Raw genomic sequence first — 25,795 nt, 5'->3', positions numbered from 1 at the left:
GTTCTCCCCCCACCCCGTTGCCATGGCAGCGCCCCCCCCCCCTCTTCCCGCGATGCCCCGGGGGGGTGGATGGAAAAACGGGGGGGAATCCCCGGGGGGGGGGGAAGGGCGGGGAATCCCTCCCCTCTCTGCCGCTCCCTGCCCCCCCCCTCCTGCGGTGGGGACCCCCCCGTGACTCGTTTGGCTGAGGGGGGGGCGGGAGACACCGTTAATCCCTTCGGTACCCCGGGGATCGCCCCTCCCGCACTGCGGGATTCCCCCACATCCCGCCTTGGCCAGGGGAGGGACCCCCTTGTCCCGGGGGGGGGGAATCCCCCATTAATCCCGCACCCCCACGGGGGGGTCACGCCCCCCCCCCCCGAGGGATCCCCCCCATTAATCCCTTCAATGGGGAAACCCCCCTTGCACCGGAGGGGTTCCCCCAACAACCCCCCCCTTACAAGGGGGGATCCCTTTCCTTTACTGGGGGGGGACCCCATTAGCACCTTCCCATTCTCCCCCCGCACTGAGGGGGGTCCCCAACATCAGGGGGGATCCCGTTCCCTGGGTAACTGATATGGGGGGGGGGGGGGCTCAGCCTCCAGGACCCCGTGGATTGGGGGGGCCCACACGCCGCAGCCCCCCCTGTGCTGTCACCACCAGCACATCCCACCCGTGCCCCCCCCGCGCGGGGGGACACCCGGCACTGCCGCAGTGCCGAGGGGGGGAGAGGGGGAGGAGGAGGAGGAGGAGGAGGAGGAGGAAGGGGGGCCGGGTGGGCTCTGCTGCACAAAGCCAGGGCTGAGCAGGAGCCTCTGCAGCACGGGGGGAGCGGGCGAGGGCAGGGAGGGGGGCACCGGGAATGGGGGGGGGGATGGAGGGGGGCGGCCCTGGGGGGTGCGGGGATGGGGGGGGTCGAGGTGGGACACACACACACACACACACACACACACACACACACTCACGTGGGTTCCTTATTCCAGCAGGAATGGGGGGGCTTTCCCCCTGTCAGGAGCTGCAGCTTCACCAAGCACGACCTGCTGGGGATGGGGGGGGCAAAAAGGGGGAACCCCCCGCTGAGAGACCCCCAATCCCGGCAGGAATCACACGCCCAACTCCCAGCGGGATTTTCTGCAGCGTTTCATGGGAATAAACAGCCCCCCCGTGGAGAGCCAGGAAAAGGAAACATCCCCCCCTCAACCATCCCCTCCTTATTCCTTCCCCAGTTTAAGAGGATTTTGGGGGTGTTTTTTGATTTTTAATTGGGTTCAAACACAACAAACTCTCACAGAAAGGGGACCGGGGGGGGTCACTCCTCCCTGGCTGGGTCTGGGGGTGCAGGGGGGGCACTGGCCAGCCCAGCTCCTTTAGGGGGGTGCAGAGGGCTGGGGGGAGCCCCAGAATGGCCGTGGGGGGCTCGGCTTCAAAGGCTCACCCCGGCTTGGGATGAGTCTGCTTTAATCCCGTGGGAAGAAGCCAGTGGGATGTGGAGCCAGGAGTGTGACACCCCCAGGCCGTGGAGCCGCTGGAAGGAATTCCTTGGAGAAGGAATTTCACTCCCAAAGGAGCCCAGGAGATGGGAAAACAGAGGAAAGAGAGGAAAACCCAGTGGCTGCTGGAGGTGAGGGCAGGACTGTGCTGTGGCTCCGGGACTAAACCTCTCCGGCATTCCCAAGGGAGCCCGTGGATCTCACCTGGCATTCCCAAGGGAGCACATCCCAAGGGAGCTCACAGATCTCACATTCCCACAGGAGCTCATCCCATTCCTCCTGCCTGGGCCAGCACAGGGACCCCGAGGGCAGCAGAGGTGGCACAGGGGGTCGGTGTCACCTCCCTTTCCAAAGGCCCACACGGCACCTTCCGGCCTGAGCCCGGGATCAGGCACGGGAAGAAGGGATGGGAGAAGCAGCAGCTTCCCTTGTCAGGGTGGATTTCGGGTTGCAGCCCCTCCGGGAACCCTCCTGTGCCACCAGCAGCTGCCCAGGGGCACTGGGAATGTCCCCCGGAGCAGCCTGGCACCAGTGCCCTGCCCAGAGGAGGCAGGAACCACGCTGGGCTGGGATTTCTCCCATTCCTCCTGGAGAGAAGGTGGTTTTCCCTCTTCCCCACCCTCCTGCTCCCGCTGGGGCTGAGATCGAGAGGAGAGAGGCAGCTGGAGGAACAGCAATCCCAGTCTGGAATCTCTTCGGGACACCCCAAGGATGGCACTGGGAGCAGGGAGCAGGTGCCTTCCACGGGATGGTCCCAAAATCCCCCTGCGGAGCACGAGGGCGGGGACAGGGACAGTCTGGGAGGGGGTGGCCACCACGGAGGTCCCCACCTGGACCTGCTGGAGGTCTGAAAGTGAGTTAGTAGCTGGTTTTGTCAGGGAACGCCCGGATTTGGGAAGGTGAAGGTGGCGTTAGTCTGTCCGGGGGGGACACGGGAGTGTCCCCGGGTGGGCGGTGGCCTCGTGCTTCTCTTAAATCCGAGGAGAAAGCGGGGACAGGGAAGGGAAGCCAAAGGAGAGGAGGCTCCTCGTGTCTCCTGCTTCCACTGCGAGCAGTCCGGGGCAGGGGGGGGGGGGACGCAGGAGCAGCTCGAGTTCTACTTGTGGCTGTTGTAGGCCTTGTGCCTCTGGTTCATGGGGTTCTCCGGGGACTTCATCCACTCCTTCTTGAGGAGCTGCTTGAGCTGGGACAGGCGCATGTTGGGGTTCTCCTGCTTCAGGCGGGGCAGGTGCAGCTCCTCGAAGGCGCTGAAGGCGGCTTTCATGCGGCGCTCGGGGTGTCTGTCCGCCTCGTTGGCCACGCTGCCGGGGCAAACCGGGACACGTGGGACACAGGGACAGCCCCACCCCGCCCTCCCCGCCCACCCTGCCCCCTGCCCGTGCCACCTGGAGCACGGGAATAGCGGGATAAGGGGCTGGGAATCTCGCCGTGCTGCGTCCGACCCTCGCCTGCTCCCCGCGGAGTTCCCGTGGGATGTGTTCGTGAAGCCACTGGTTTTGGGGGGGAATGTCCGCCAGGAATTCCCCCAGGGAAGTGGTCCCCTCAGAGGAGGGCACGGCTGGGGCGTGGCCACGCACCTGAGGACAGCGATGGCATCCTCGATGGTCCTGGCCTCCACCGAGCCCTCCTCCAGCACCCTCCTGTTGATGTTCTCCTCCAAGGGGACTTCCAGGTGAGTCTTCTCCGCTGCACAGGGAAGGGGAAAAAGGGAGAGCCATCAAACCCAGCCCAGGCAACCCCCCAGGAGAGGGTTTTCCCTCTGGAAAACTCAGCCAGAGTCCGGGCCCGGCGCTAGAAGAGCTCTGGCTCTGCAGCTCTGCTCCACCCCGAGGTGCCAGGAGGGTTCTTTTTCCCATATTTGGGTGTCAGGCATGGGCACAGCAAAGCAGGGAGCAGGGGAACGGCTGCAGGCAGCACAGGAGCAGGACCATGGAATCACTAAGGTTGGAGAAGACCTTTCAGATCACCAACCCTCAACCCACCACCGCCACATTCACCACCAAACCACGGCCCCGAGTGCCACATCCACATGTTCCTCCAACACTTCCAGGGACGGTGACTCCACCACCTCCTGGGCAGTCTTTTCCAAAGCTTTACAACCCAGGAGTGGCTGCCTGCAGCTCCTGCTTTCCAAACACCTTCAGCGACAGCGGGTGGAGAAGGAGCAGCCCCCCCATCCCACCTCCGTCCCCCCGGGGCCTTCCCATGGCATTCCCGGACCTGTATCCGCGTTCTCCTTCTGCTGCTGGTCTTTCCTGATTGTCTCCTCGATCTGGGCCCTGGTGACCTTCCCTGGAGTGGCCTGCTTGGGTGACTTCCCTTTGAGCTTGGAGTCCTCCTCCTCCAGCAGGCGCTGCAGCTCCTTCTTGCGCTCCAGCTGCTCCAGCCGCCGCTTCTCCCGCTCCTCCTGCCAGGAAAGGAAGGACCAGGTCACCTCCAGACCTTACAGAGGGGTCAAACCAGCCCTTCCAGGAGCTGGGAATCCCACTGGGACGGGAACAGGCACCTCAGTGCTGTAGCTGGATCACCCCGACCTTCAGCGGGACAGCGACAGCCCGTCCCCAATCCCTTTGGAATTACGATTCCCACATCCCTGCCCGGTGATGTCAGCCCCGTGAAACACAACCCTGCTGCGGAGGAGGAGTGCCAGGACAATCAGATTAAGCTTTCCACTTCAATTTTAATAAGTGCTGGGAGGTTGGGAGTCCAGCAGTTGCTGGTGAGGAGCCTGGGTCCGTCCCCACACCCTTCCCGAGGGCCGGGACACGTGGCCGGGCGGATTCCGACGGGCAGAGCAGCTCTTGTGGGAATCTGAAGTGCTGCAGAAGGAGCTCAAGAGCCACTTTGCCCAGGGAAGAGGGTGACAAGCCCGTGGAACAAGCCCTTAAGGGCTTTCAGTGCTCTGGCTGAGAGTTGTCTCCCTCCTCTCCCAAAGCCTGGAAGGTCAGGGGAAAAAAAAAAACCTGAAACAAACAGAAGAGGGAAGGGGAGAGGAGGGAAGGGGAGAGGGAAGGGGGTACACAGGGATGTGTCTGTGGCCACGGCACAGGATAAGGATGGATCCAGGTGGAATCTCCTGGTTGGTCACCAGCACCAGGGAGTTTAAAGGAGACCACAGGGCACTGGGAGGAGCACGGGATGGGATTCCTTGGGCAGGACACATCCATTCCCAAGGATTTGGGTGTTAAACACGAGTTTCCAGCCTTGCAGAGAAGTGCCTGAGCAAGGAACGGCTCATCAGCTCCAGAAGAGCTTCCCAGCTGCTGGGGGGAGGAGATCCGGATCCCAGGCACAGGGAGCCACAGCTCCTGATCCCTGCTCTCAGGAGAGGCCCTGGAAAGGCTGGAGAGCTCCTGGCAGGGCAGGAAGGCAAAGGAATGCAGGGGAAATGACGCAGGTGGCAAGAGAGCGGAGCAGAACCGCCCTGGAGCGTGTCCGAGTGCCCAGCGGGACCCCCAGGGCTCAGCAGAGCCTGGAAACGGGATCAGACCCGGCCCTTCCATCACCCCCAGGCAGGCAGAGCAAGGATGGAAGGAAAGTTGGAGCCTGGGCAGTGGGTTTGGGGTGTGAGCCCCAGCCTGGCGTCCTCGGGGCTCTCCCGACAGCTCCATCCCCTGGATCCGAGTGCCACGAGTCCCTCCCGGAGCACACGGGCATTCCATGCCAGCACCACCCCCCAGGCACCTCCTTCTCCAGGGAATTTTGACCCCTGGGAATGGTTTGGCTTCTCCAGCCTCATCCTAGAGAGGACGAAGTCGTTTATAATCCGAGCCACACATCCCTTCCCTGCCGGGATGCGACAGGACACGGGCAGCTCCTCCTGTCCTCCACAGGGATATTCCAGCTGGATGAGGCTGGAGAAGCAGCCAAGGAGGGTTTCCCTGATTTATTTCCCTCCAGCAGCCCACTAATTTCTGTCTCTGGCAGCAGGAAGAGCACCTGGGCAGGAACAGTTGGGCTTTCTGGGCTCAGCTCCACACCTGAGCAGAGACCTTTGTTGCTGTGGGCTGCACATTCCCAGGGAAAAGGGGCTTCTGGGAAGAAAAAGCACTGAAACACAGGATTTGGGGGAAATTCCGACCTGGACATTGTGGTTGTGCTGACACAGGGAGAGGGGATGGATCAGGGGACACTGGAAACCACTCCACTGGTTTCCCTAAAACCCAGTCCGAGGCTCTGGGACAGACACCAGTTTCCCAGTCAGCAATCCCAGCTCCCAGCACATCCCCCCACTCTCCAAATTCCCGTCCTCCCTGCCTGCAGGAGGCTGTTTTGGAAGCACAAGCAGGTCACCTTTGGCCAAGCCCTTAAATCCAGCAATAACAACTCCTTGTTCCAGGAAGCAATTAGGGAGCATTACGGGATCGCACCGGGAACAGCCCACAGGACTCCGGATTCCAGGACACAAATTAGGGATGAACTCACGCAGGGGACACAGTGGGAAGGGCCCAAGGTCACAGGGACGTGGTGCCTCCTGCCACAGCTCCCAATTCCTGGAGCAGCACAAGCCCAGGAACGCCCAAAATCCCATTTTTGGCACCAACAGGCAGCACGAGGCAACAGGGATAATTTCAGAGGAAGCAGCTAAACCATCACTAAGGGTTCCTAAAAAAAAAATCCCACAAACCAGGAGGTGGATTTGGGTAACAAGAGCAGGACATTAAAAACCAAATAACCCAAAAAACACCGCTGGAAACGGGGACCCAGGGAAGGGCAAACCAGAGGGAACCTCAGGAGAGAGACATTCCTGATGCAGGGAATGGCAAAACCAGGAGGGGGGAAAAAAAAAAAGGACCTTTGAGACCCTTGATCTGCTGATTCCATTTTCCTCCTCTGAAAACCAAAGGCAAGGAAAGGAAAAGAAAAAATGAAAAGGAGCTAAAGGAGCGTTTTGGGCACAGTCCAAATCCCTGATCTTTCCCTCGGTTCAGTTTTAAACCATTCCCACCAGAAGGCCTGTGCTGCCTCCCTCGGGAACTCTGAGATCCGCCAGGTTTGGGAATTGCACAGCAGAGCTCACACTTCACTCCCACACCGGGCTGCTTTTAGCTCCCGGAGCAGCCACGAAATTCCAGCTTTTCCCCCCCCCCGGAACGGAGCCTGGGACGAGGTGTGGGGTATCCCTGGGTCTCCCAGGGTTTAGGAGACGCCTCTGTGGGCAGGCACTGACCTTCCTCTGCTCCTTCCTCATCACGTGTTTGTCCTCATCCTTCCAGTAAGCATCTTCCAGCTCCTGCTGCCTCTTGGCATCGGCCGCTGCCTTGGCCTCGGCTTTCCTCGCTCGGGCAGCAGCCGACTTGGTGTTTTCCCCCTGGAACTTCTTGGGCATCACTCAAGGTGCTCTTTGGGGAGGAAAGCAGGGTCAGGTCCTCGCCCCCTGGGTTCGGGGTTTGCTGGGAGAACCCCTTTTATGGGATCGTTGAGGTTGGGAAAGCCCTCCAAGGTCACGGAGCCCCCCCCTGTGCCCCATCCCCGCCTTGTTCCCCAGCCCAGAGCACTCGGTGCCACCTCCAGTCCTTCCCTGGACACCTCCAGGGACGAGGACTCCAAACCTCCCTGGGCAGCCCCTTCCAAGGCCTGACCACCCTTTCCATGAGGAAATTCCTCCTGGTGTGCGACCTGAACATCTCCTGCTCATTTCCTCTCCTCTTGTCCCTTGTTCCCTGAGAGCAGAGCCTGACCCCCCCCAGCTCCCCCCTCCTGTCAGGGAGTTGCAGAAGGAGAGAAGGTGCCCCCTGAGCCTCCTTTTCTCCAGGCTGAGCCCCCCCAGCTCCCTCAGGAGTTCTCCAGTCCCTTCTCCTTGTGCTCCAGCCCCATTCCCTTCTCTGGACACCCTCCAGCGTCTCAATGCCCTTCTTTTCTTGAGGGTCCCAGAACCGACCCCCTGATCTGAGGATCCCCCCCAGCAGAGGGGACAGTCCCTGCCCTGCTCCTGTGGCCACACCGGTTTTGACCCAATCCAGGTGCCCTTGGCCTCCTTCCCCAGCTGTGCTCATGCCCAGCCGCTGCCACAGCACCCCCGGGGCCCTTCCCAGCTTTCCAGCCCCTCTGTCCCCCCGCCTGGAGCGTTCCATGGGTTTGGTGTGACACCAGGGCGGGCTGTAGCACTTGGCCAGCAAAGGCTCTGCTTGTGGACGCTGCCCGTGCAGACAGGGCTGTGGAGCCGCTCTGGATCCCAAATCTGGGGGGGTTTTAATGGCAGATGTTTAATTTGTCAAACAAAGCCGGGCACAGAAGGGCTGCTCTGAAGGGCTGGCCGCTCCACCCCCGAGGTTTTCCCGGCTCGGATCGAATCCCTCCTCCCACCGGCTACATCGTCTGGCCCTTCCCTAAACCCTTTCTCCTGCCCTCTGGCCCTTCCCGAGGAGCGGGATGCGGGCCGGACTCCAGCCCAGGATGGGGATGGGGATGGGGGGACACCCGGGCCTGTCCCCTCCCACCGCCACCCCCCTAGGCCTCCCCGCCCCGTCCCCCCCGCCCTTCCCCTCTGCCCCGTTGCCGCCCCGTTCCCGTCCCGTGGGGTCCCCGCCGCTCCCGCCCATCCCCGGCCCCTCCGCCCGGCCCCGAACCGGCCCCGCTCCTACCCGGGCCCCGCCGCCCCGCCCGTCGCGCGCCTCGCGCGTCATCCCCGCGCGCCGGCGCCCCCCGCGGGAGGGGCGGGAGAGGGGAGGGCGCCGCCGCCATATTTGTTAAGGGCAACAACCGGGGCGGCCTCGCTCCGCCCGCGCCGCGGCGCCGGGAGAGGCGGAGGAGGAAGCGAACGAAGGGGAGGGAGCGGACAGACTGGTGGGCGGCGGGTCCCGCCCGCGGCAGCGCTGGCGGAGCGGCGGAAAGGCCGAGGGCCAACCTCTTCCTCTGCCCGGCACAAAGATGGCGTCGCCCGGAGGGGCGGCCCTGAGACGGGTGTGGGCGGGGCTTGGCAGGGCGTGGTCCCGGTGTCACCTGGGGGGGGCTTAACAGGGCGTGGTCCGCTTGTCACCTGAGTGGGTGTGGCTTGGGCGCGCGTGGCTGGATGTCACTTGAGTGGGCGGAGCTTGGCAGGTCTGACCCCTTTGTTACCTGGTGGCTTCATCAGGGCAGAACCCATTTTTACCCGGGTGTAACCCATTGTTACCCGGGTCCAACCCATCGTTAATAGGGTGCGGCCTATTGTCCTCTGAGTGGGCGGGGCTTAACAGGGCGTGGCCATTGTCACCTGGATGGATGGGACTGACCACAGCAGCTGTTTCCTCCCTCCTCCCCCAGCACCTGTCCCCGTGTCCCCCTAGTTTGACCCCCCCCCTCCAATTCCAGTTGCACCCCCCGAGGGGCTCAGCCGTGTCCCCTCCGTCCCTGTAGCCCCCCAAGAACAGGCTCCTCTCTGGATCAGCTCCTCCTTTATTGGGGACCCCAGGACAGGGCTGTGTCCCCCGTCCTGCTGTCCCCTCACAGCCAGCACCATGTCCCCCCGTCCCCCTACACGTGGGTCTCCTGCACCAGCAGCTCCATGGCGGCTCCGGGCTCAGGGGGGTCCCAGGAGGGGCTCCCCTCTCCCTCCAACCTCTCCGGCAGCGCCCGGGAAGCTCCAGCCTTGTCCAGGGGCTCGTCCCTGGGGCTCCTGCCCCCCGGGGGGAACCCCGAGGGCGAGTTCCTCACGATGTCCCACCACAGCACCCCCGGGGGCCGCTGCCTCTGCCGGGTGGGCCCTGCCAGGAATGGGGGGTCAGGGAGGGGGTGCAGGGATGGGACCCCCCCGTACCAGGTCATGGCCCCTCCTCGGCTCACCTGGCAGGGAGCTGAGCAGGACCCCCACCCCCACCGTGCTGAGGGTCCCCAGCGCCCCGTAGTACAGGTAGGACATGGAGTAGAAGTCACCCAGGATGGCCGGTCTGTGGGGGGACATGGGGACAGCGGTGTGACGTCACAGCCAACAGGGACAGTGGTGTGATGTCACAACGGACAGGGAAAGGGGTGTGACATCATAAGGGACAAAGGAAGCAGTGTGACATCATAAGGGACAAAGGAAGCAGTGTGACATCATAAGGGACGGGGAAAGTGCTGTGACGTCACAGGGGAAGCGATGTGACGTCATAAGGAAAGTGGCGTGACATCAGAAGGAACAGGGACAGCAGTGGGACACCAAAAGGGATGAAGAAAGCCCGGTGATGTCATAAGGAATGAGGGAAAGCATCGTGACATCCCAAGGGAAGCCGTGTGACGTCAGAAGAACAAGGGCAGCAGTGTGACGTCACACGGGACAGGGGAAGCACTGTGACATCACAACAAGCCTCCCGCCTCCCCAGACACCCCCCGGCCACCCCCTCTCACCGTGTGGGCTCCGGGGGGTCCCCAGGGGGGCCGAGGGGCGCGGGCAGGGCGGTGCCGTTGGCGCCGGTGCCGTTGTGGGGGGGGCAGAGGGTCCCGAAGCTGGGCAGGACCCCCATGGTGGCCGCGCTGGGGGGGTACAGGGTGGCCCCCACGGCCACCCAGAGGGACAGGGCAAAGCCGGCGGCCAGGCCCCCCAGGACACCCTGTGGCACAGGAGGGGGGTCTGCACGGCCCGGGGGAGGCTGGAATGGACCCCAGAGACACCCCCCCCCCAAAATCGTCCTCCAGACTCACAGCCAGGCTGCAGAGCGGCAGGACCCCAGAACCCCCCGCCCCAAAACCCACCCCCCTCCCAAAATCCCCAAGCTCACAGCAGGAACATGCCCAGTGCCCCCCCCAAAAAAATTCCCACTCTCCAAAATCCTCCCCCAGTCACGGTTCTGCTGCAGAGCTGCAGGATGCAAAACCCTCCCCTCCCCAAAATCCCCCCGCCCAAAATTCCCCCTTCCAAAATCCCTGGACTCACAGCAGGAACATGGCCAGGACCACAGAGTGCACCCCCCCCAGCTGAAAATTCCCCCTCCCCAAAATCCTTCCCCCCTACTCCTGGCCATGCTGGAGAGCATGTCCCCAAAATCCCCCTCCCCAAAATCCCCCCCGAGCTCCCCCCTCCCTTCATAGCTGTGCTGCAGAAGGGCAGGAACACACCCAGGACTCCAGAGAGCCCCCCTTCCCCAAAATCCCCCCCCAAATCCCCCCCCACTCACGGCCGTGCTGCAGAAGGGCAGGAACATGCCCAGGACCCCAGAGAGCCCCCCCCTCCCCAAAATCCCCCTCCAAATCCCCCCCCACTCACGGCCGTGCTGCAGAAGGGCAGAAACATGCCCAGGACAAAAGCCCCCAGCAAGGGGCCGCTGATCACCCCCATCACCGTGAAGGAGCCCTGGGGGGGGGCACAGCTCCAGTGGGGGGGCTCAAGAGTGCTCAGGGGGGGCTCAGGGGGGAGCAAGGGGGTGTTTGGCTCTGCCCCAGCCCCCCCACCTCGAGGGCTCTCCGGGTGCCAGCGGCGCGTGGCCGAGTCCTGCCCGGCCGAGCAGAGCCAGCAGGGGGGGGCTCTGGGGGGGCTCTGGGGGGGGGTTTTGGGGAGGGTTAAGGGTGACCTCGGCCCCCCCAGTCAGGGCTGGGGTCAGAAGGGGGGGGGTGTCTTACCTGCAGGACGCCCCCCCCCAGCAGAGAGGACAGAGCTGCCACCGTGATGCACGAGGTGCCGTAGGTGAGAGCTGTGGGGAGACGGGAGAGGGTCGGGATGGGGTGGGATGGGAGGGGTGGGATATGATGGGATGGGATGGGATAAGAAATGATGAGCTGGGATGGATGGGAGGGGTTGGAATGTGACTGAATGGGATGGGCTGGGAGGGGATGGGATGGGATGGGATGGGATGCGATGGGCTGGGATGAGGATGGGATGGGATGAGGATGGGATGAGGATGGGATGGGATGGGATGGGATGGGATGAGGATGGGATGGGATGAGGATGGGATGAGGATGGGATGGGATGGGATGGGATGGGATGAGGATGGGATGAGGATGGGATGGGATGGGATGGGATGGGATGAGGATGGGATGGGATGGGATGGGATGGGATGGGATGGCATGTCCCGGGGTGGGGGGAGCTAGCGTGGCAGGGCCTGGCACAGCATGGCACATGCCAGGCTGGGGTGGCAGGGCCTGGCACAGCACGGCACATGCCAGGCTGGGGTGGCAGGGCCTGGCAGGGGGCACTCACAGAGCCCCTTGGAGATGAGCGTGAGCTTCCTGGGGGACAGCGAGGGCAGCCGCGGCTTCACGAAATCCTCCACGGTGACGGCGGCCATGGCGTTGATGGAGGTGGAGGCCGTGCTGGGGGCAGGGGGCACCGCTCAGCCCCGGCCCCCGTGGGGGGAGCAGGGGGGGCACCCCCTCCCCTGGGGACCCCCGTGCTCACCTGAGGGTCCCGCTGTAGGCGCAGGCCAGGAACAGCCCCGGCACCCCCGGGGTGGTCTCGAAGATGTCCAAGACCAGGTAGGGCATGTACTGCAGGGGGAGGGGGCTGCAGGACCCCGGGGCAGGACCCCAGGGGACCTGAACACCCTCTCCTACCCCGCTGCCCACAGGGGGTGCTCAGGGGAGCAGGATCCCAGGGGATCCCAAGACCCCCTCTGACCCCCTCACCCTCCCACCCTCCTGTCTTGGGGGGTCCTCGAGGGGCTGGTGTGAGGGGGACCCCAATGCCCCCTTCAACATCCTCGTCCTCCCACCCCGCTGCCCCCGGGGGTCCTGGAGGGGCTGGTACCTGGTCGGGGGCGGCGATGGTGCCGGTCAGGAGGGGGTCACAGTCCTTGTAGAGGGCAAACATGACGAGGCCACAGGTGACCGCGCTGGAGACGATGCAGAACAGCCCCACTTGATTCACCAGCAGCGCCCTGTGAGCACAGGGAGGGGGGTGAGGAGGGGGCCCGGCTGGGTGCGGGGGCCGGGCAGGGCTGCAGGGGCTGTGCAGGGGTGCCAGGTTCATACAGGGTCCATTCAGGGGTGTATAGGGGTTCATATAGGGCCCGTGTAGGGTCCATGCAGGGGTACAGGCACCGGTCTCCCTTAGGGGACAAACTCACAGAGCAGGATCCAGGCAATCCCAGCCCCCCTGGACTCACATCTTGGCCTCCCTCTCGGTCCTGCAGGCCACGTAGCGCTGCACTTGGGCCTGGTTGACGCCGTACATGGAGAGCCAGACCAGGGTCCCACCCAGCAGGAAGGTCCACACCGTGTACCGGCTCCGCGGGTCCGGGTTGAAGCTGGGCACGGTGGCACAGGGCCAGGGTGAGGGGTGGGCTGGCACCAACACCCCCCCCCAGCGCCCTGGGGCAAGGGGTGAGTGGGACTGGTATCGACCCCTAAGCACCTCAGGGCAGGGGGAGCGGGGTCTGCACACCACAGGGTGGGGGGACTCACTGACCCCTGAGGAGGGGTCTGCACACCACAGGGTGGGGGGACTCACTGACCCCTGAGGAGGGGTCTGCACACCACAGGGTGGGGGGACTCACTGACCCCTGAGGAGGGGTCTGCACACCACAGGGTGGGGGGACTCACTGACCCCTGAGGAGGGGTCTGCACACCACAGGGTGGGGGGACTCACTCTCCAAAGTTTATCCTGGAGTTGTTGGCAGCGATGCCCAGCACCTTGGCAGGACCCCCCACCAGCAGAGACCCCCGGATGATGATGGCGATGAAGCCCGAGAGCATGACAAAGACCTGGAAGACGTCGGTCCAGATGACAGCCTTCATCCCACCCTGCGCCAGACGGAGCTGATGGTGACCACCAGGGACCCCCAGGGCCACCGGGACCCCCCCGGGGGCTCCCCCACTCACGATGGTGGTGTAGAAGGTGCAGATGACCCCGGTGGAGAGCAGGGAGGCCCAGATGTCCAGCCCGGTCACTGGAGGGGAAGGGACGGTGCTGAGCAGAGCCCCGGGGTGAAATGTCACCCGCGGTGGGACAGGGCCGGGGTGTCCCCAGCGCAGGGACAGGGACAGGGACACGCCGGGGAGCAGCCCCCGACACACACACCTTGGTTGAGGATCAGGGCGGGGGCGTAGATGACGATCCCCGTGTAGAGCATCTGCGGGAAGAGGGGGGGGGGTCAGCACCGCGTCCCGCCGGCACCGCGGGGACGGGGACAGAGCGTGACGGCGCTGGGAAAACACTGCGGTTTTCACTCAAAACAGGGCTCCCGCCGGGAGCTGCGCGCTCGGAGCCAGGGAAAACACGAGCACGGGACCCAAGGACGCTCCCCAGGGGCTCAGGGCAGCGCCGGCACGGCCGGGTCCGAGCCCCTCCCCGCGTCCCCACCGTCCCCATGCCAACCCCGCACCGCCGGCACTCACCGTGGCCACCACGTACTGCAGGGTCCCGCACAGCCGGACGCTCCTGCTGAACCGCCGCTCCAGGTACTGGGACAAGGACAAGGACACCGAGCACGTCGGGGCCGTCCCGGCAGCGGGGGCAGCCCCAGGGCGGGACCCCCGTGTGCCCCCCCAGCCCCGTGCCCACCTCGTAGGTGCTGGTGAGCCCCAGGCGGTAGAAGACGGGCAGGAAGAGCTGGGCGGTGAGCAGGGTGTTGATGAGCTGTGCCATGCACATCCAGAGGAATTTGGCGCCGTACCGGAACGCCTCCGCCGGCACTCCCAGCACCTGGATGGCCGACATGAAGCTGGCGGAGAGCGAGAGCCCCACGGGCAGCGCCGACATGCGCCGGCCCCCCGTGAAAAAGTCCTCCGAGGTTTTCTGGCCGCCCCTGGCGAGGCCGTGGAAGAGCCCGATGCCCGTGGAGATGAGCAGCATCAGCCCGAAGACTCCGTAGTCCCAGAGGCTGAAGGTGAGACGCTCCAGAGCCCCGATCTCCAGGCTCCCCGTCGGGGCCGGCATGGCCGTGGCGGGGGGGGGAGCCCCAAACCGGGTAACCGCAGGAGGATGGGGGCACGGGGACACGGCACCCACGGCTAGGCCAGGACGCAGAGACACCGCTGGAGGGTGAGAAAATTCCTTGGAATTATTGCTCAACGCCTCGTGCGGGAAGGAGGGAGCGCGGATTGGGGAGCAGGGCCCTGCCCCGCCCTGTTCCCTTCGCACCCGTCCCGGGCCAGGTCTGTGCCAAGGGCTGCGAAGGGCAGAGCTGCACGAGGGACAACCCGAATTTGGCGTGGGAATTACCCCGATACCTCCCGCTCTGGAGCCAAGAGAGGCAGCGCCTGATCCAGCTGCTCCGGGGAAACGTCGGCACCCAAAGGACGGGTCCGGGAGGGAGGGAAGGAGGGGAGGGAGTGACCCCTCCCCAACTGTCCCAAACAAGGAGGGGCAGAGCCTCCGGCAGAGCCGAATTTATCTCCAGCCGAGGGAGGAGGAAAAACAAACCCAAAGAAAACCTTTACCCAGAGAAAAGCAGGTTGTTTGCAGGCAGCTGCCTGCGGAGCGGGACGGACCGGCTGCCGAGGCTGAGGAGCGGAGCGGGGGCTGCCCGGGGGTCCCTGGGGGGCCTTGGCGGGTCCCAGAGGCTGCTGCGACGTCCTCAGGGGGCGCGGAGGGAGGGCTGTGCCTCGAGCTGCTCCAGCCCGTGGGGCGGGGGGACGGCGGGAGGCAGGTTCAGGCCGTCGGGGAGGGACCCTCCGTGGGGAGGACGGAGCCGTCGGGGGCCGCGGCCATAACCCCTTCCCTGCCGTGCCCCCGGCTCCACTCACGGCCCCGGCGCTGCCGCCGCATCCAGACCCCGGAGGGAGCCGGGCACTGACCCCCGGGAGCGCGGGCACAGCTCTGGCTCTGGGATTTGACGTGGCACCGGGCGTGGGGCTGGCCTGGCTTCCTCGTTCCCTGGCACAAACACCGCTTTGTCCCGCCTGGCCCTCAGACAGGTTTGGGGATTTCCACCTCTCTGCCCTAAGCCTCAGGGTCAAGTCAGATTTGGGACTGATCTGGCACATCAGAGCCCTGATGTGGGGACGGAGCTGATGCAGGGGCACAGATTCCTCTGGTGGGTCACCATCGAGGCACGGTCCCCCCCAAGGTGTCACCACTGGGGCACCATCCCCTCTGAGGCATCACTGAAAGGCCACCATCCCCTCCAAAGCATCACCACAAGGGCACTGTCACCTCTGAGGCACCACCAGGAGGTCACTGTCCCCTCCAAAGCATCATCGTGGGGGTATTGTCCCCTCTCACATGTCACCACAGGGGCACTGTCACCTCCAAGGTGTCTCCACGGGGTCACTGTCACTTCCAAGGTGTCACCAGAGGGGAGCCATCCCCTCCATGGGGCAGAGGAGGGTCCCTGGGCCCTGCCTCCAGCCCTGGTGACACTGTCCCCATCACCTGTCCCCGGGGGCCAAGGCGGGGCAGGATCCCTTCCACACCTCCCCGAGCTGGTTGGAGCAGCTCCAGGGGAAAAACGCCAAGATTTGGCCACATCCTGCAGCAGGTACGTGTGACACCACACGGCACCGGGCCCGGCACACACTCAGCACCACCGTGGCACCCAGGGCACGACAGGGGAGAGGGGACAGGGCTGTCAGTGGGGCACTGAGGGTCCCAGCAAGGGGGTGCAGGGAGGGGGCAGGCAGCACCCAGGCCCTCGCCCTGGGAAGGGATGTCCTAGAGCATCACCTACCCCTGTGGTACCCACAGCACCAGGACAGGGGGCTGTTGGGGTGCCCGGGGCGTGCCCAGGCTCCCTGCCCATCACTCCACCCCATCCATGCACCCTGGGGTGTCTCCCCTGGTCCCCCCTCCCCTGCCAGGAAGCCACGCGCCGGGGAGGCCTCGGGCAGGAAGGAAGTCACCCGGGGGACTTTTTGTCTCCTTCACTCGCAGCCACCTACGCACCCCCAGAGCCCCGGTCTGGCGGCACACCCTGCCCAGGACCCCTCCCAGGCACGGCAGAGGTACCACACGGGCACAGGGGGCTCTGGGGGATGGAGCTGAGCCCTCCCTGTGCCATGGGGCAGGGCAGGAGCGGCCGTGGGACAGGGTGGAGGGGGGTTATCCCACCTCGGGACTCAGTTTCCCCTTCATCCCTCCCTGGAGGGGCCGATCCCAGCCCCGGGGGTGCCGCGGGTTCGACCGCGGGGTTTAACCTCGGGGAGGATGAGGAGGGAAAGGCAGGGAAGGGGAGCCGTGGGGCCGGGGGGGTCACTCTGAGCCCCCCTTTTCCCCCGCAGCGCCCGCCATGGCCCCGCTGGGCGAGGACACGCCGCTGATCGGGGGCCGCTCCTGCAGCCTCTCCTCGGCCGAGCCCGGCAAGACCGGCACCCTGAGGGTGCTCCTGTACCCCCGGGCACCCCCCCCACGCAGCCCCCCCGGCACCCTCACCTTCAGCTGCGGCGAGTTCACGGCCGAGGAGCTCTGTGTGCGCGCAGCCAAGGCCTGCGGTGAGCCCGGGGTGCCAACCCTGGGGCTGGGCAGCAGCTTGGTGTGCCAACTGTGGGGATGGGCAGCAGCTTGGGGTGCCAACCCTGGGGCTGGGCAGCAGCTCAGGGTGCCAACCCTGGGGCTGGGCAGCAGATCGGGGTGCCGACCGTGGGGCTGGGCAGCAGCTCAGGTGCCAACCATGGGGATGGGCAGCAGCTCATGTGCCAACCCTGGTGCTGGGCAGCAGCTCGGGGTGCTGACCCTGGGGCTGGGCAGCCAGCCATGGGCACGGGATCCTGGCTGTGGGCTCAGGTTACTGGCCACAGGCTCTGGTTCGGGGCTGTGGGCTCAGGGCACTGGCTGTGGGATGGTGGTCCCAGCCCTGGGTCCCGTGCCCGTCCTGGCTGGGGGTCCCAGCCCCACCCTCCTCCCCCAGGTGTGCTGCCCGTGTGCCACCCGCTCTTCGCCCTGGCCACGGAGGATCTGAGCTGCTGGTTCCCCCCCAACCACCTCTTCACCGTGGATGAATCCAGCAGCCAGGTTGTGGTGTACAGGATCAGGTACAGCCCCAGCACAGCCCCCCGGGACCCTCTGGTGGTTCCTGTGCTCCGGGGGACGCGGTGCTGAGACCCCCCCGCTGGCCCCGTCAGGTTCTTCTTCCCCAACTGGTGTGGACTGGGACAGTCCCACCGCTTCCAGCTGCTGAATGACCGGGCCAGCCCCGTCCTAGACTACCCTGTCATCGATTACCTGTTCGCCCAGGTGAGCCCTGACAGGTGCCACCTCTGTCCCCGACTCCTGGCACCACAGGTGGGGTCCCGTGTGGCTTCTCGGGTGTGTGGTGCGTGTTGACCTCAGTGCAGTGATGCCTTCATCGCCCTGGGCTGTTCCACTCTCCTCCTCCTCCTCCAGCACCCACAGGTCCCTGCAGGATGTGGATCCTCTTACCTGGCTCACCTGGAGCTGCTCGTGGGGCACCCCAGGTTGCTGACATGGGGGTCACTGTGTCCCCTGGGTGGTCCCTGCCCCAGGGACAGAGCTGGGGAAGCAGCAGGAAACCAGAGCCCAGGGCAGGATGTGACTCATGTGGGCACTGGGATGGGGGACAGTATGTGCCACAGACTGGGGGTCCTGTGGTGCCTCAGGTGTCCTGGCACGGCAGGAGGTGGTAGAACCCTCCCCAAACCCTCGTGTTCCCCCCAGTCCCGCAGTGACTTCGTCGAGGGCCGCGTGGCCGTGGGGCTGAGCCTGCCCACGCAGGAGGAGTGCCTGGGCCTGGCCCTGCTGGACATGCTGCGCATCGCCAAGGAGGAGAGGCAGAGCCCCGACCAGGTCTGCAGCCACGTCAGGTGAGCTGGGGGCTGGGGGCACAGTGGGGCACTCATGGGACAACCTGGCATCCATGGGGACAGCCTGGCACCTCTGGGTACAGTGACACCCATGGAGACAGCCTGGCACCCATGGGGACAGTCCAACGCCCATGGGGAACACCTGGCATCCCTGGGGAACACCCGGCATCCTTGGGGAACACCTGGCATCCCTGGGGAACACCTGGCATCCCTGGGGACACCCCGTCACCCCCCTGTGCCTCCCGTCCCCGGCAGCTACAAGTCCTGCATCCCGGAGCCGCTGCGGAGCCAGATCCAGCAGCACAACTTCCTCACCCGCAAGCGCATCCGGCGCCGCTTCAGCAAATCCCTGCGGAAGCTCGGGGGCTGCCAGACCGACGGGCCCCACCTGAAGCTCAAGTACCTGCTGGACCTGGAGCGGCTGCAGCGCCGCCGGGCCGAGGAGAGTTTCCGTGTCCGCTCCCCCGGGTCCCCCGCGGGCATCACCATCCACGTGGCCGGGGAGAGCGGCGTGTCCTGGAGCTGCGGCGGCTCCGAGGTGCCGGGGTGGAGCGGGGGGGCTTGCGACGGGGGTCCCGCGGTGGGATGGGGTGGGGGGACGTCGCTGTCACGCCGTTTGTCACTCCGCAGAACCGCCAGCACTTCTGCGACTTCCCCGACATCGCCGACATCAGCATCAAGCAGGCGGGCGGGGAGGGCGGCCCCGCGGAGACCCGGCTCGTCACCCTCACCAAGGCGGACAACCGCGTGCTGGTGAGCCGCGGGGGTGGGCTGGGGAGCCCCCCGGGGGCTTGGGGGGATGTGGAGCTGACCCCCCCCTCCCCACCCTGCCCCAGGAGGTGGAGTTCCCCACGCTGCGGGAGGCTCGTTCCTTCGTGGCTCTCATCGACGGCTACTACCGGCTGACGGCGGACGCCCAGCACTACTTCTGCAAGGAGGTGGCCCCTCCCCGGCTCCTGGAGGACGTGGAGAACCAGTGCCACGGGCCCATCAGGTGGGTGCCGGGACCCCCCCTCGCCAACCCCAACCCACAGGTGACAGGGGAAGGGGTCACCCGGGGGGAGCCACGGGAGGTGTGGGGAGCGGTCCCCACCCCCCTCACTGGGGTAGGGGGGGACACGGTGGGGAGGGGAGGGTAGTGGGGGTCCCACGGTGGGGAGGGGAGGGCAATGGGGGTCCCCGGGGGGTGTCCCCGAGCAGGGTCCACCCCCAGCCCTGCCTTTTACAGCGCCGAGTTCGCCATGAACAAGCTGAAGGCGGCCGGGAGCCCCCCGGGGCTGTACCTGCTGCGCCGCAGCCCCCAGGACTTCGACAGTTACCTGCTGACCGTCTGTGTCCAGGTGAGAACCCCCCCTGCACTGGGGGCTCCGGGGGTCTGGGACTGTGGGGGTCCCATCACCAGGAGAGAGGGAAACACCGACCTGGTGCCACCCACGGTGGGATGGGGACAGCCCCGGGGCTGCTGTGGGCACCAGCAGGGCAGGAGGGTTTTGGGGGGCTCTGGGGGGGGGGGGGTCCCCATGCTGCTGATCCCGACTGATCCCCCCACAGACCCGCTCCGGGCAGGACTACAGGCGGTGCCAGATCCGCAGGGACGAGGAGGGACACTTCTGGCTGTCGGGGGTGTCGCGGAGGTTCTGCAGCCTGCGGGAGCTGCTGGGCACCTACGGGCACCGGGGGCTGCAGGCAGAGGGGGCCCGGATGCACCTGGGGGCCTGCTGCCCACCCCGCCCCAAAGGTGACAACAGGGGACGTCACAGAGAGGGGGCTGTGAGGTCACAGAACGGCTGTGATGTCATGGGGGAGCTGTGTGGCGTCACAGAACGGGTCGTGTGAGGTCACAGATTGGGCTGTGACATCACAGAGCGGGCTGGGAGGTCACAGGGTGACCTGTGACATCACAGAGGGGACGGTGTGACAGCACACAGCTGCTGCGGGACACCGAAAAGTGAGTTGTGTGAGGTCACAGAGCGGGCTGTGACATCATAGAGGGGGGCTGTCTGACATCACAGAGCAGGCTGTGTGACGTCACAGAGCAGGCTGTGAGGTCACAGGACAGACCATGATGTCACAGTGGGCCTGTGTGACATCACAGAGCCATCTACGAGGTCACAGCATGGGCCATGACATCACAGCGGGGCCTGTGTGACCTCACAGCTGCTCTGTGACGTCACGGAGCGGCCGTGTGACGTCACAGAGCAGCTGTGTGAGGTCACCAGGGGGTTGCCCTCTGCCCTGCCCCCCCTCACGACCTTTCCCCCCCCCAGAGAAGTCCAACCTGCTGATCGTTCGGAGCGGGGCCCCCCCGCCCCCCGGCTCCCCCCCGGCCCCCCGGCGCCGCAGCCTCCACCAGATGATGTTCCACAAGATCGACCCCCAGAGCCTGACACGGGTACAGGGGGGGCCCAGGGCGGTGGGTCGGGGGGGGGGGCACAGGGACAGGGACCCCCCCAGGACCATCCCCCTGTCCCTGCAGGGCGAGAGCCTCGGCCAGGGCTCCTTCACCCAGATCTACAAGGGCGTCAAGCGGGACCAGGAGGAGCAGGAGGAGGGGGACGGGCCCCGCCAGACCACCGTGGTGCTCAAGGTCATGGACAGCAGCCACCGCAACTGCTCCGAGGTGAGGGGCTGGCACAGCCCCCCCGAGGTGGCACGGGGGGTTGGGGGTCCCCAGGAGCCCCCCCTGAGCCGCCTGTCCCGCTCCCAGTCCTTCCTGGAGGCAGCCAGCACCATGAGCCAGCTCTCCCACAAGCACCTGGTCCTGCTGCACGGCGTCAGCCTCGGGAAGGACAGTGAGTGCCCGGGGGGAGCACAGGGAGTGCCCGGGGGAGCACAGGGAGTGCCCGACCCTGCCGTGCCCCAGGTGACCCCCCACACCCCCCCAGGTGTGATGGTGCAGGAGTTCGTCCGGCACGGCCCCCTGGACCTCTACCTGCGCAAGAAGCGGGGCGAGGGCTCGGTGACCACCAGCTGGAAGCTGACGGTGGCCAAGCAGCTGGCCTATGCCCTCAACTACCTGGTGAGCGGCTCCGAGTGCCCGTGTCCCACGGTCCGTGTGTCCTGCTGTTCTCTGTCCTCATCCCACGGTTTCCAGGCATCCACGTCCTCTGGGTCCGGCTCACCCGCCTCCTGCAGCAGCTGTGCATCCCTGGCACACATCCCACACACATCCACAGCTCCCAGGCATCCGTGTCCCATGGCCCCCACAAGTCCATGGCCCACAGCTCCCATGTATCCATAATCCCACAGTTCCCACGTATCCATATCCTATAGCCCCCCCACATCCCTGTCCCATGGATCCCATCTATCCATACCCCACAGCTCCCACACATCCCTGTCCCATGGATCCCATCTATCCATACCCCACAGCTCCCACACATCCCTGTCCCATGGATCCCATCTGTCCCATGCTCCCATGCATCCATGTCCTGTGCCTCCCACACATCCCCGCTGATTCCCCTCCCTGGGTGGGGCCACACCGAGGGTCCTGATCCCTCTTCCCCCCCTCCAGGAGGACAAGAAGATCACCCACGGGAACGTCTCTGCCAAGAAGGTGCTGCTGGCACGGGAGGGGGACGCGGCCACAGGGACCCCCCCGTTCATCAAGCTCAACGACCCCGGGGTCAGCGTCACCGTCCTGGCCCCAGACAGTGAGTGCTGGGGGTCCCGGGGGGTCTGGGATTGCTGGGCCCCCCCCAGGTGCTGAGCAGGGCCGTCCCCCCCAGTGCTGGTGCAGAGGATCCCCTGGGTGGCCCCCGAGTGCGTCCGGGATCCCAAGAGCCTGGCACTGCCCGCTGACAAGTGGAGCTTCGGGGCGACCCTCTGGGAGATCTTCAGTGGTGGGAACATGCCCCTGAGCCTGCTGGAGCCCCAGAAGGTGAGGCTGTCCCAGCCCCCTGAATCCTGACCCTCCTGATCCTTCCCAGTGCATCCCAACCCTCCTGTCCCGTCCCACTGCAGCTCGACCCTTCTTCTCCATCCCGCTGCATCCCATCCCTCCTGCCCCATCCCGCTGCATCCCATCCCTCCTGTCCCATCCTGCTGCATCCCATCCCTCCTGCCCCATCCCGCTGTATGCTGACCCTCCTGCCCTGTCCCACTGCATCCCAATGCTCCTCTCCCACCCCTCCTGCCCCATCCTGATCCTCCTGCCCCACTCCACCGCATCCAGACCCTCCTGCCCCATCCCTCCTGTCCTGCCCCTTTGCATCCCAAACCTCCTCTCCCATTCCATTGCATCCCAACCCTCCTGCCCCATCCTGCTGCACCCGGGCCCCGCTCACTCCCCCAGCTTTGGGGCTGTTCAGGGGCTGTTCGGGGCGGCCCCAGACACCCCACAGCCCCCCCGGGCCCCCCCTTTCCGCCCCTGCAGAAGCTGGATTTCTACCAGAGCCGGCTGCAGCTCCCGGCTCCCAAGTGGCCGGAGCTGGCCACGCTCATGGCCCAGTGCATGGAATACGAGCCCCAGCGCCGGCCCTGCTTCCGCGCCCTCATCCGCGACCTCAACAGCCTCATCACCTCCGGTGGGCCCCGGGGCTGGGGAGGGGGGCACGGGGCACCCCCGCAGCGCCCTCACCACCCGCCTCCCCCAGACTACGAGCTGCTGTCAGACCTGTCCCCCGCGGACGTGGCGCTCCGGGACGGCCTGTGGGGACACGAGCCCCTGGCCATGAGCCGGGACCCCGAGCACTTCCAGGAGCGGCACCTCAAGTACATCTCACTGCTGGGAAAGGTTTGGGCCCTGAACCCCGAACCTCAGTGCACCCCCTCCTCCCTCACCTGATTCGGGGCGTGGAACATCCTTGCTTCGCTGAGAAACGCTTGGATTGTGCCCCGAGAGCGGGATCCTGGGAGGGATAACAGGCACTGGGAATATGGGGGGGGGGGGCTCTGGGGCACATCCCTCACCCCAGCCCAGCCCTCCCCACGCAGGGTAATTTTGGGAGCGTGGAGCTGTGCCGCTACGACCCCCTGGGGGACAGCACGGGCGAGCTGGTGGCGGTGAAGAAGCTGCAGCAGGACACGGCCGAGGAGCTGCGGGATTTCGAGCGGGAGATCCAGATCCTGCACTCGCTGCAGCACGACTTCATCGTCCGCTACCGCGGCGTCTGCTACAGCCGGGGTGAGCACGGGGCGGGCAGGGGGCGGGCAGGGGGCGGGCAGGGATCTCACACCCCGGCTCTGCCCAAACCCCGGCCGGAGGGTGACGGATGTGGCTCCAGGATGGCGGGGGCTGCGGCTGGTGATGGAATTCCTGCCCAACGGCTGCCTGCGGGATTACCTGCAGAAGAACCAGCCCCGCCTGGACCACAGGGCGCTGCTCCTCTACGCCTGGCAGATCTGCAAGGTGGGGTCGCGGGGGGGGGGTGACGGCGACGGGGGTCCTGCTCTCCCAGGGTGGGGGGGTGGAACAGTGCCGCGGATCACCCGGGGGGTCGTGATCCAGCCAGGACGAGCCCCCAGGGATGTTCACTCAAGGGGCTGTGGTCCGGCTGGGATGTGGTCCAGCCCCCCGGGGATGCTCCTGGGTCCCGGTTCCCGTGAACGTTCCATCCCGGCAGGGCATGGAGTACCTGGGGGCGCAGCGCTGCGTGCACCGGGACCTGGCCAGCAGGAACATCCTGGTGGAGAGCGAGAGCCACGTCAAGATCGGGGATTTCGGGCTGGCCAAGCTGCTGCCGCAGGACAAGGACTATTACGTGGTGCGGGAGCCCGGCCAGAGCCCCGTCTTCTGGTGAGAGGGGGAGCACGGCGGCGGCCCACGGGGGGCTGCAATCCCGGCTGGGTCCGGTGCTCAGCGTCTCCCCTCCGGCAGGTACGCTCCTGAATCCCTGGCAGACAACGTCTTCTCCTGCTCATCCGACGCCTGGAGCTTCGGGGTCCTGCTCTACGAGCTCTTCACCTACGGCAACAAGAGCAAGAGCCCCTCGGAGGTGAGACCTCCCCGGGCTGGGGTCCCGCTGCACCCCCCTCCCCGGGGCCGGGGTCTGTTACCTGTGGTACGAACCCCCCCCCCCCGGCTGATCCCGGTGCCGACGGCCGCCCCCGCAGGAATTCCTCCGGATGATGGGCACTGGGAAGCCGGCGCAGATCATCTGCCACTTGCTGGAGCTCCTCAAGGACAACCGGCGCCTCCCGGTGCCGTCCGGCTGCCCCGCAGAGGTGCGAGCCCTGCCCGGGCTGGTAGGGGTCCAGAGGGGGGTCCTGGGGGTCCCCCCGCTCCCCTGATGGCCTCCCTGTCCCTTGTCCCCAGGTCTACTCACTGATGATGAGCTGCTGGGCCTTCGTCCCCGGTGCCAGGCCCACTTTTGGGGAGCTGTCCCCCAGGATCGAGGCGCTGTGGGATGGTCGGAGCAAAGCCCGTGGGTAGAACCCCCTCCCCAAAACTCCCCCCTGGCTGGGACCCCCGGACACCCACCTCCCTCCTCAGCACCGTGTGGCCACAACGATGCTTCAAGGAGCTCTGAGGGGCACAGTGTGGGGGGGACACGACCCCCATGCCCCTCTCCCATGGCACACAGACCCCCCCGTGCTGCCCCTTGGCTTCCCCCCCCCGCTTCTCCCTGTTCCTGCCTCCACCATGGCAAATTCAGCCTTATTTTATTAAAGTTTGGTAAATTTTCCAGCTGGGGTGAGGTGAGGACGTGCCTGGGGAGGGGGGACACGTGGGGAAAGGGGAGTGTGGGCGTCTGGTTGCCGTGGAGCTGCTGGGAGAGAGCGGGTGCCCTGGCACATCCTGGTGAGGGGGCCCCGGCTCGGCACTGTGGGGTCAATGCCCACCCCAGTGGGGTCAGGGGATTCCTTTGCTCCCACCCTGAGCCCATGATCCCCCCCCAAAACCAGCCCCGTCCTCCCTGCGCCCGCTCAGAAAGGCTCCAGCCCCCAAAATCCTCATTAACAACACGCACTCGTTTCTTCTCCCTCTGCCACCTTTGGCCACGGGAGGGCAGATTTGGGGTGAAACCAGACAGGAACAGGCCCGGAGCAGCGCGGAACTGAGTTCGAGGGCTGGGATTCGGCATTCCAGACACCACTCTGCCCTCCTGGCAGGACCATCCCTGGGGTCCCCCTTCCCATACGGAGCGGCAGCTACAGGGGTTGGGAGGGAACCACAGCCCAGGGGGTCCTGGGGTGTTTCCTGCCAGCTCTGGATCCTCCTCAGTGGCCCTAAAAGATGCTCAGACCCCCTAGAAGATGCTCCCACAGCCAGGGGTGGAACAGCACCTGCCCCAGCCCCAGGTTGCAGGAGGTGTCCCTGAGATCCCACTGCAGCACATCCCTGTGCTCCCGCCGCTGGCTGAGCTTCCCAGCATTCCAGGAGCTTGGGAACACCCCCACGAGGCTCCGTCAGAATTCCTGCCCCAGGTCCTGGGGATCAACTCCTGCCTCTTGGAGCTCACCAGGGGGTGATTTAGTGGCCAAGAGGAGGAAATGTCGGGGGACCACTGGGGCCCCCCTGGCACTTGCCAGGGCCCGGAGCAGCACCGGGAAGGACGGGCAGCTCGGAGGAACTGGGAATGTCGTGCACCAAGGGGGTGGGCACAGCCCCAGACCCCCCCAGAGAGACCCCCTGGACCACCAGAGCTCCCCCAGTGCCTCGGTGCAGAGCCAGCTCAGTGCCACCCTCACACTGAGCCTCTCCCAGAGCAGTGATCCCAGTGGCACCAGTATCCTGTGGGAATCCTCCCCCGGCCCGGTGCCACCCACCCACGGGCACGAGGAGGTTATTAGAAAAT

The 25,795-nt window shown here is 65.8% G+C and overlaps 3 protein-coding genes across 5 annotated transcripts; 1 reads left to right on the top strand and 2 right to left on the bottom strand.

Moving 5' to 3' along the window:
- Positions 1–1,215: 1,215 nt before the first annotated feature.
- On the bottom strand, positions 1,216–8,097 carry CCDC124 (coiled-coil domain containing 124). Of its 3 annotated transcripts, none has more exons than XM_032711809.1 (5): positions 8,054–8,097; positions 6,640–6,811; positions 3,690–3,876; positions 3,047–3,155; positions 1,216–2,770 (listed from the first exon to the last, which is right to left on the bottom strand). In XM_032711809.1, exons 2-5 carry the CDS (start codon positions 6,796–6,798, stop codon positions 2,566–2,568), a joined length of 660 nt encoding a protein of 219 aa, XP_032567700.1. In that variant the 5' UTR covers positions 6,799–6,811; positions 8,054–8,097; the 3' UTR covers positions 1,216–2,565. The 3 variants fall into 3 exon arrangements, with proteins under 3 accessions (XP_032567700.1, XP_032567702.1, XP_032567701.1); XM_032711811.1 differs by having other exon boundaries at positions 8,039–8,056; XM_032711810.1 differs by lacking the exon at positions 8,054–8,097 and adding an exon at positions 6,946–6,970.
- An 827-nt stretch (positions 8,098–8,924) lies between these two features.
- SLC5A5 (solute carrier family 5 member 5) lies at positions 8,925–16,530 on the bottom strand. The gene is given in 16 exon segments (XM_032711657.1): positions 8,925–9,154; positions 9,234–9,337; positions 9,777–9,984; positions 9,987–9,999; positions 10,633–10,719; positions 10,986–11,056; positions 11,563–11,675; positions 11,761–11,849; positions 12,109–12,238; positions 12,467–12,607; positions 12,949–13,103; positions 13,182–13,249; positions 13,381–13,432; positions 13,698–13,763; positions 13,864–14,485; positions 16,496–16,530. Coding segments are annotated over 16 exon segments (2,184 nt in total).
- Positions 16,529–25,793, top strand: JAK3 (Janus kinase 3). Its single transcript, XM_032711791.1, has 23 exons — positions 16,529–16,730; positions 17,147–17,270; positions 17,361–17,472; positions 17,914–18,059; positions 18,315–18,597; positions 18,690–18,812; positions 18,896–19,053; positions 19,288–19,399; positions 19,611–19,797; positions 20,327–20,451; positions 20,536–20,679; positions 20,767–20,851; positions 20,945–21,078; positions 21,571–21,709; positions 21,785–21,936; positions 22,432–22,582; positions 22,652–22,791; positions 22,992–23,181; positions 23,282–23,406; positions 23,621–23,793; positions 23,875–23,992; positions 24,111–24,221; positions 24,313–25,793. Exons 1-23 carry the CDS (start codon positions 16,529–16,531, stop codon positions 24,427–24,429), a joined length of 3,351 nt encoding a protein of 1,116 aa, XP_032567682.1. The 3' UTR covers positions 24,430–25,793.
- The last annotated feature ends 2 nt before the right edge of the window (positions 25,794–25,795 follow it).

This window comes from Chiroxiphia lanceolata, chromosome 27 (genome assembly GCF_009829145.1).
Source record: "Chiroxiphia lanceolata isolate bChiLan1 chromosome 27, bChiLan1.pri, whole genome shotgun sequence".
NCBI lineage: Eukaryota > Metazoa > Chordata > Aves > Passeriformes > Pipridae > Chiroxiphia > Chiroxiphia lanceolata.
The sequence above is the reverse complement of the archived record's forward strand: the minus strand, read 5'-3'. Positions and strand labels throughout refer to the sequence as shown.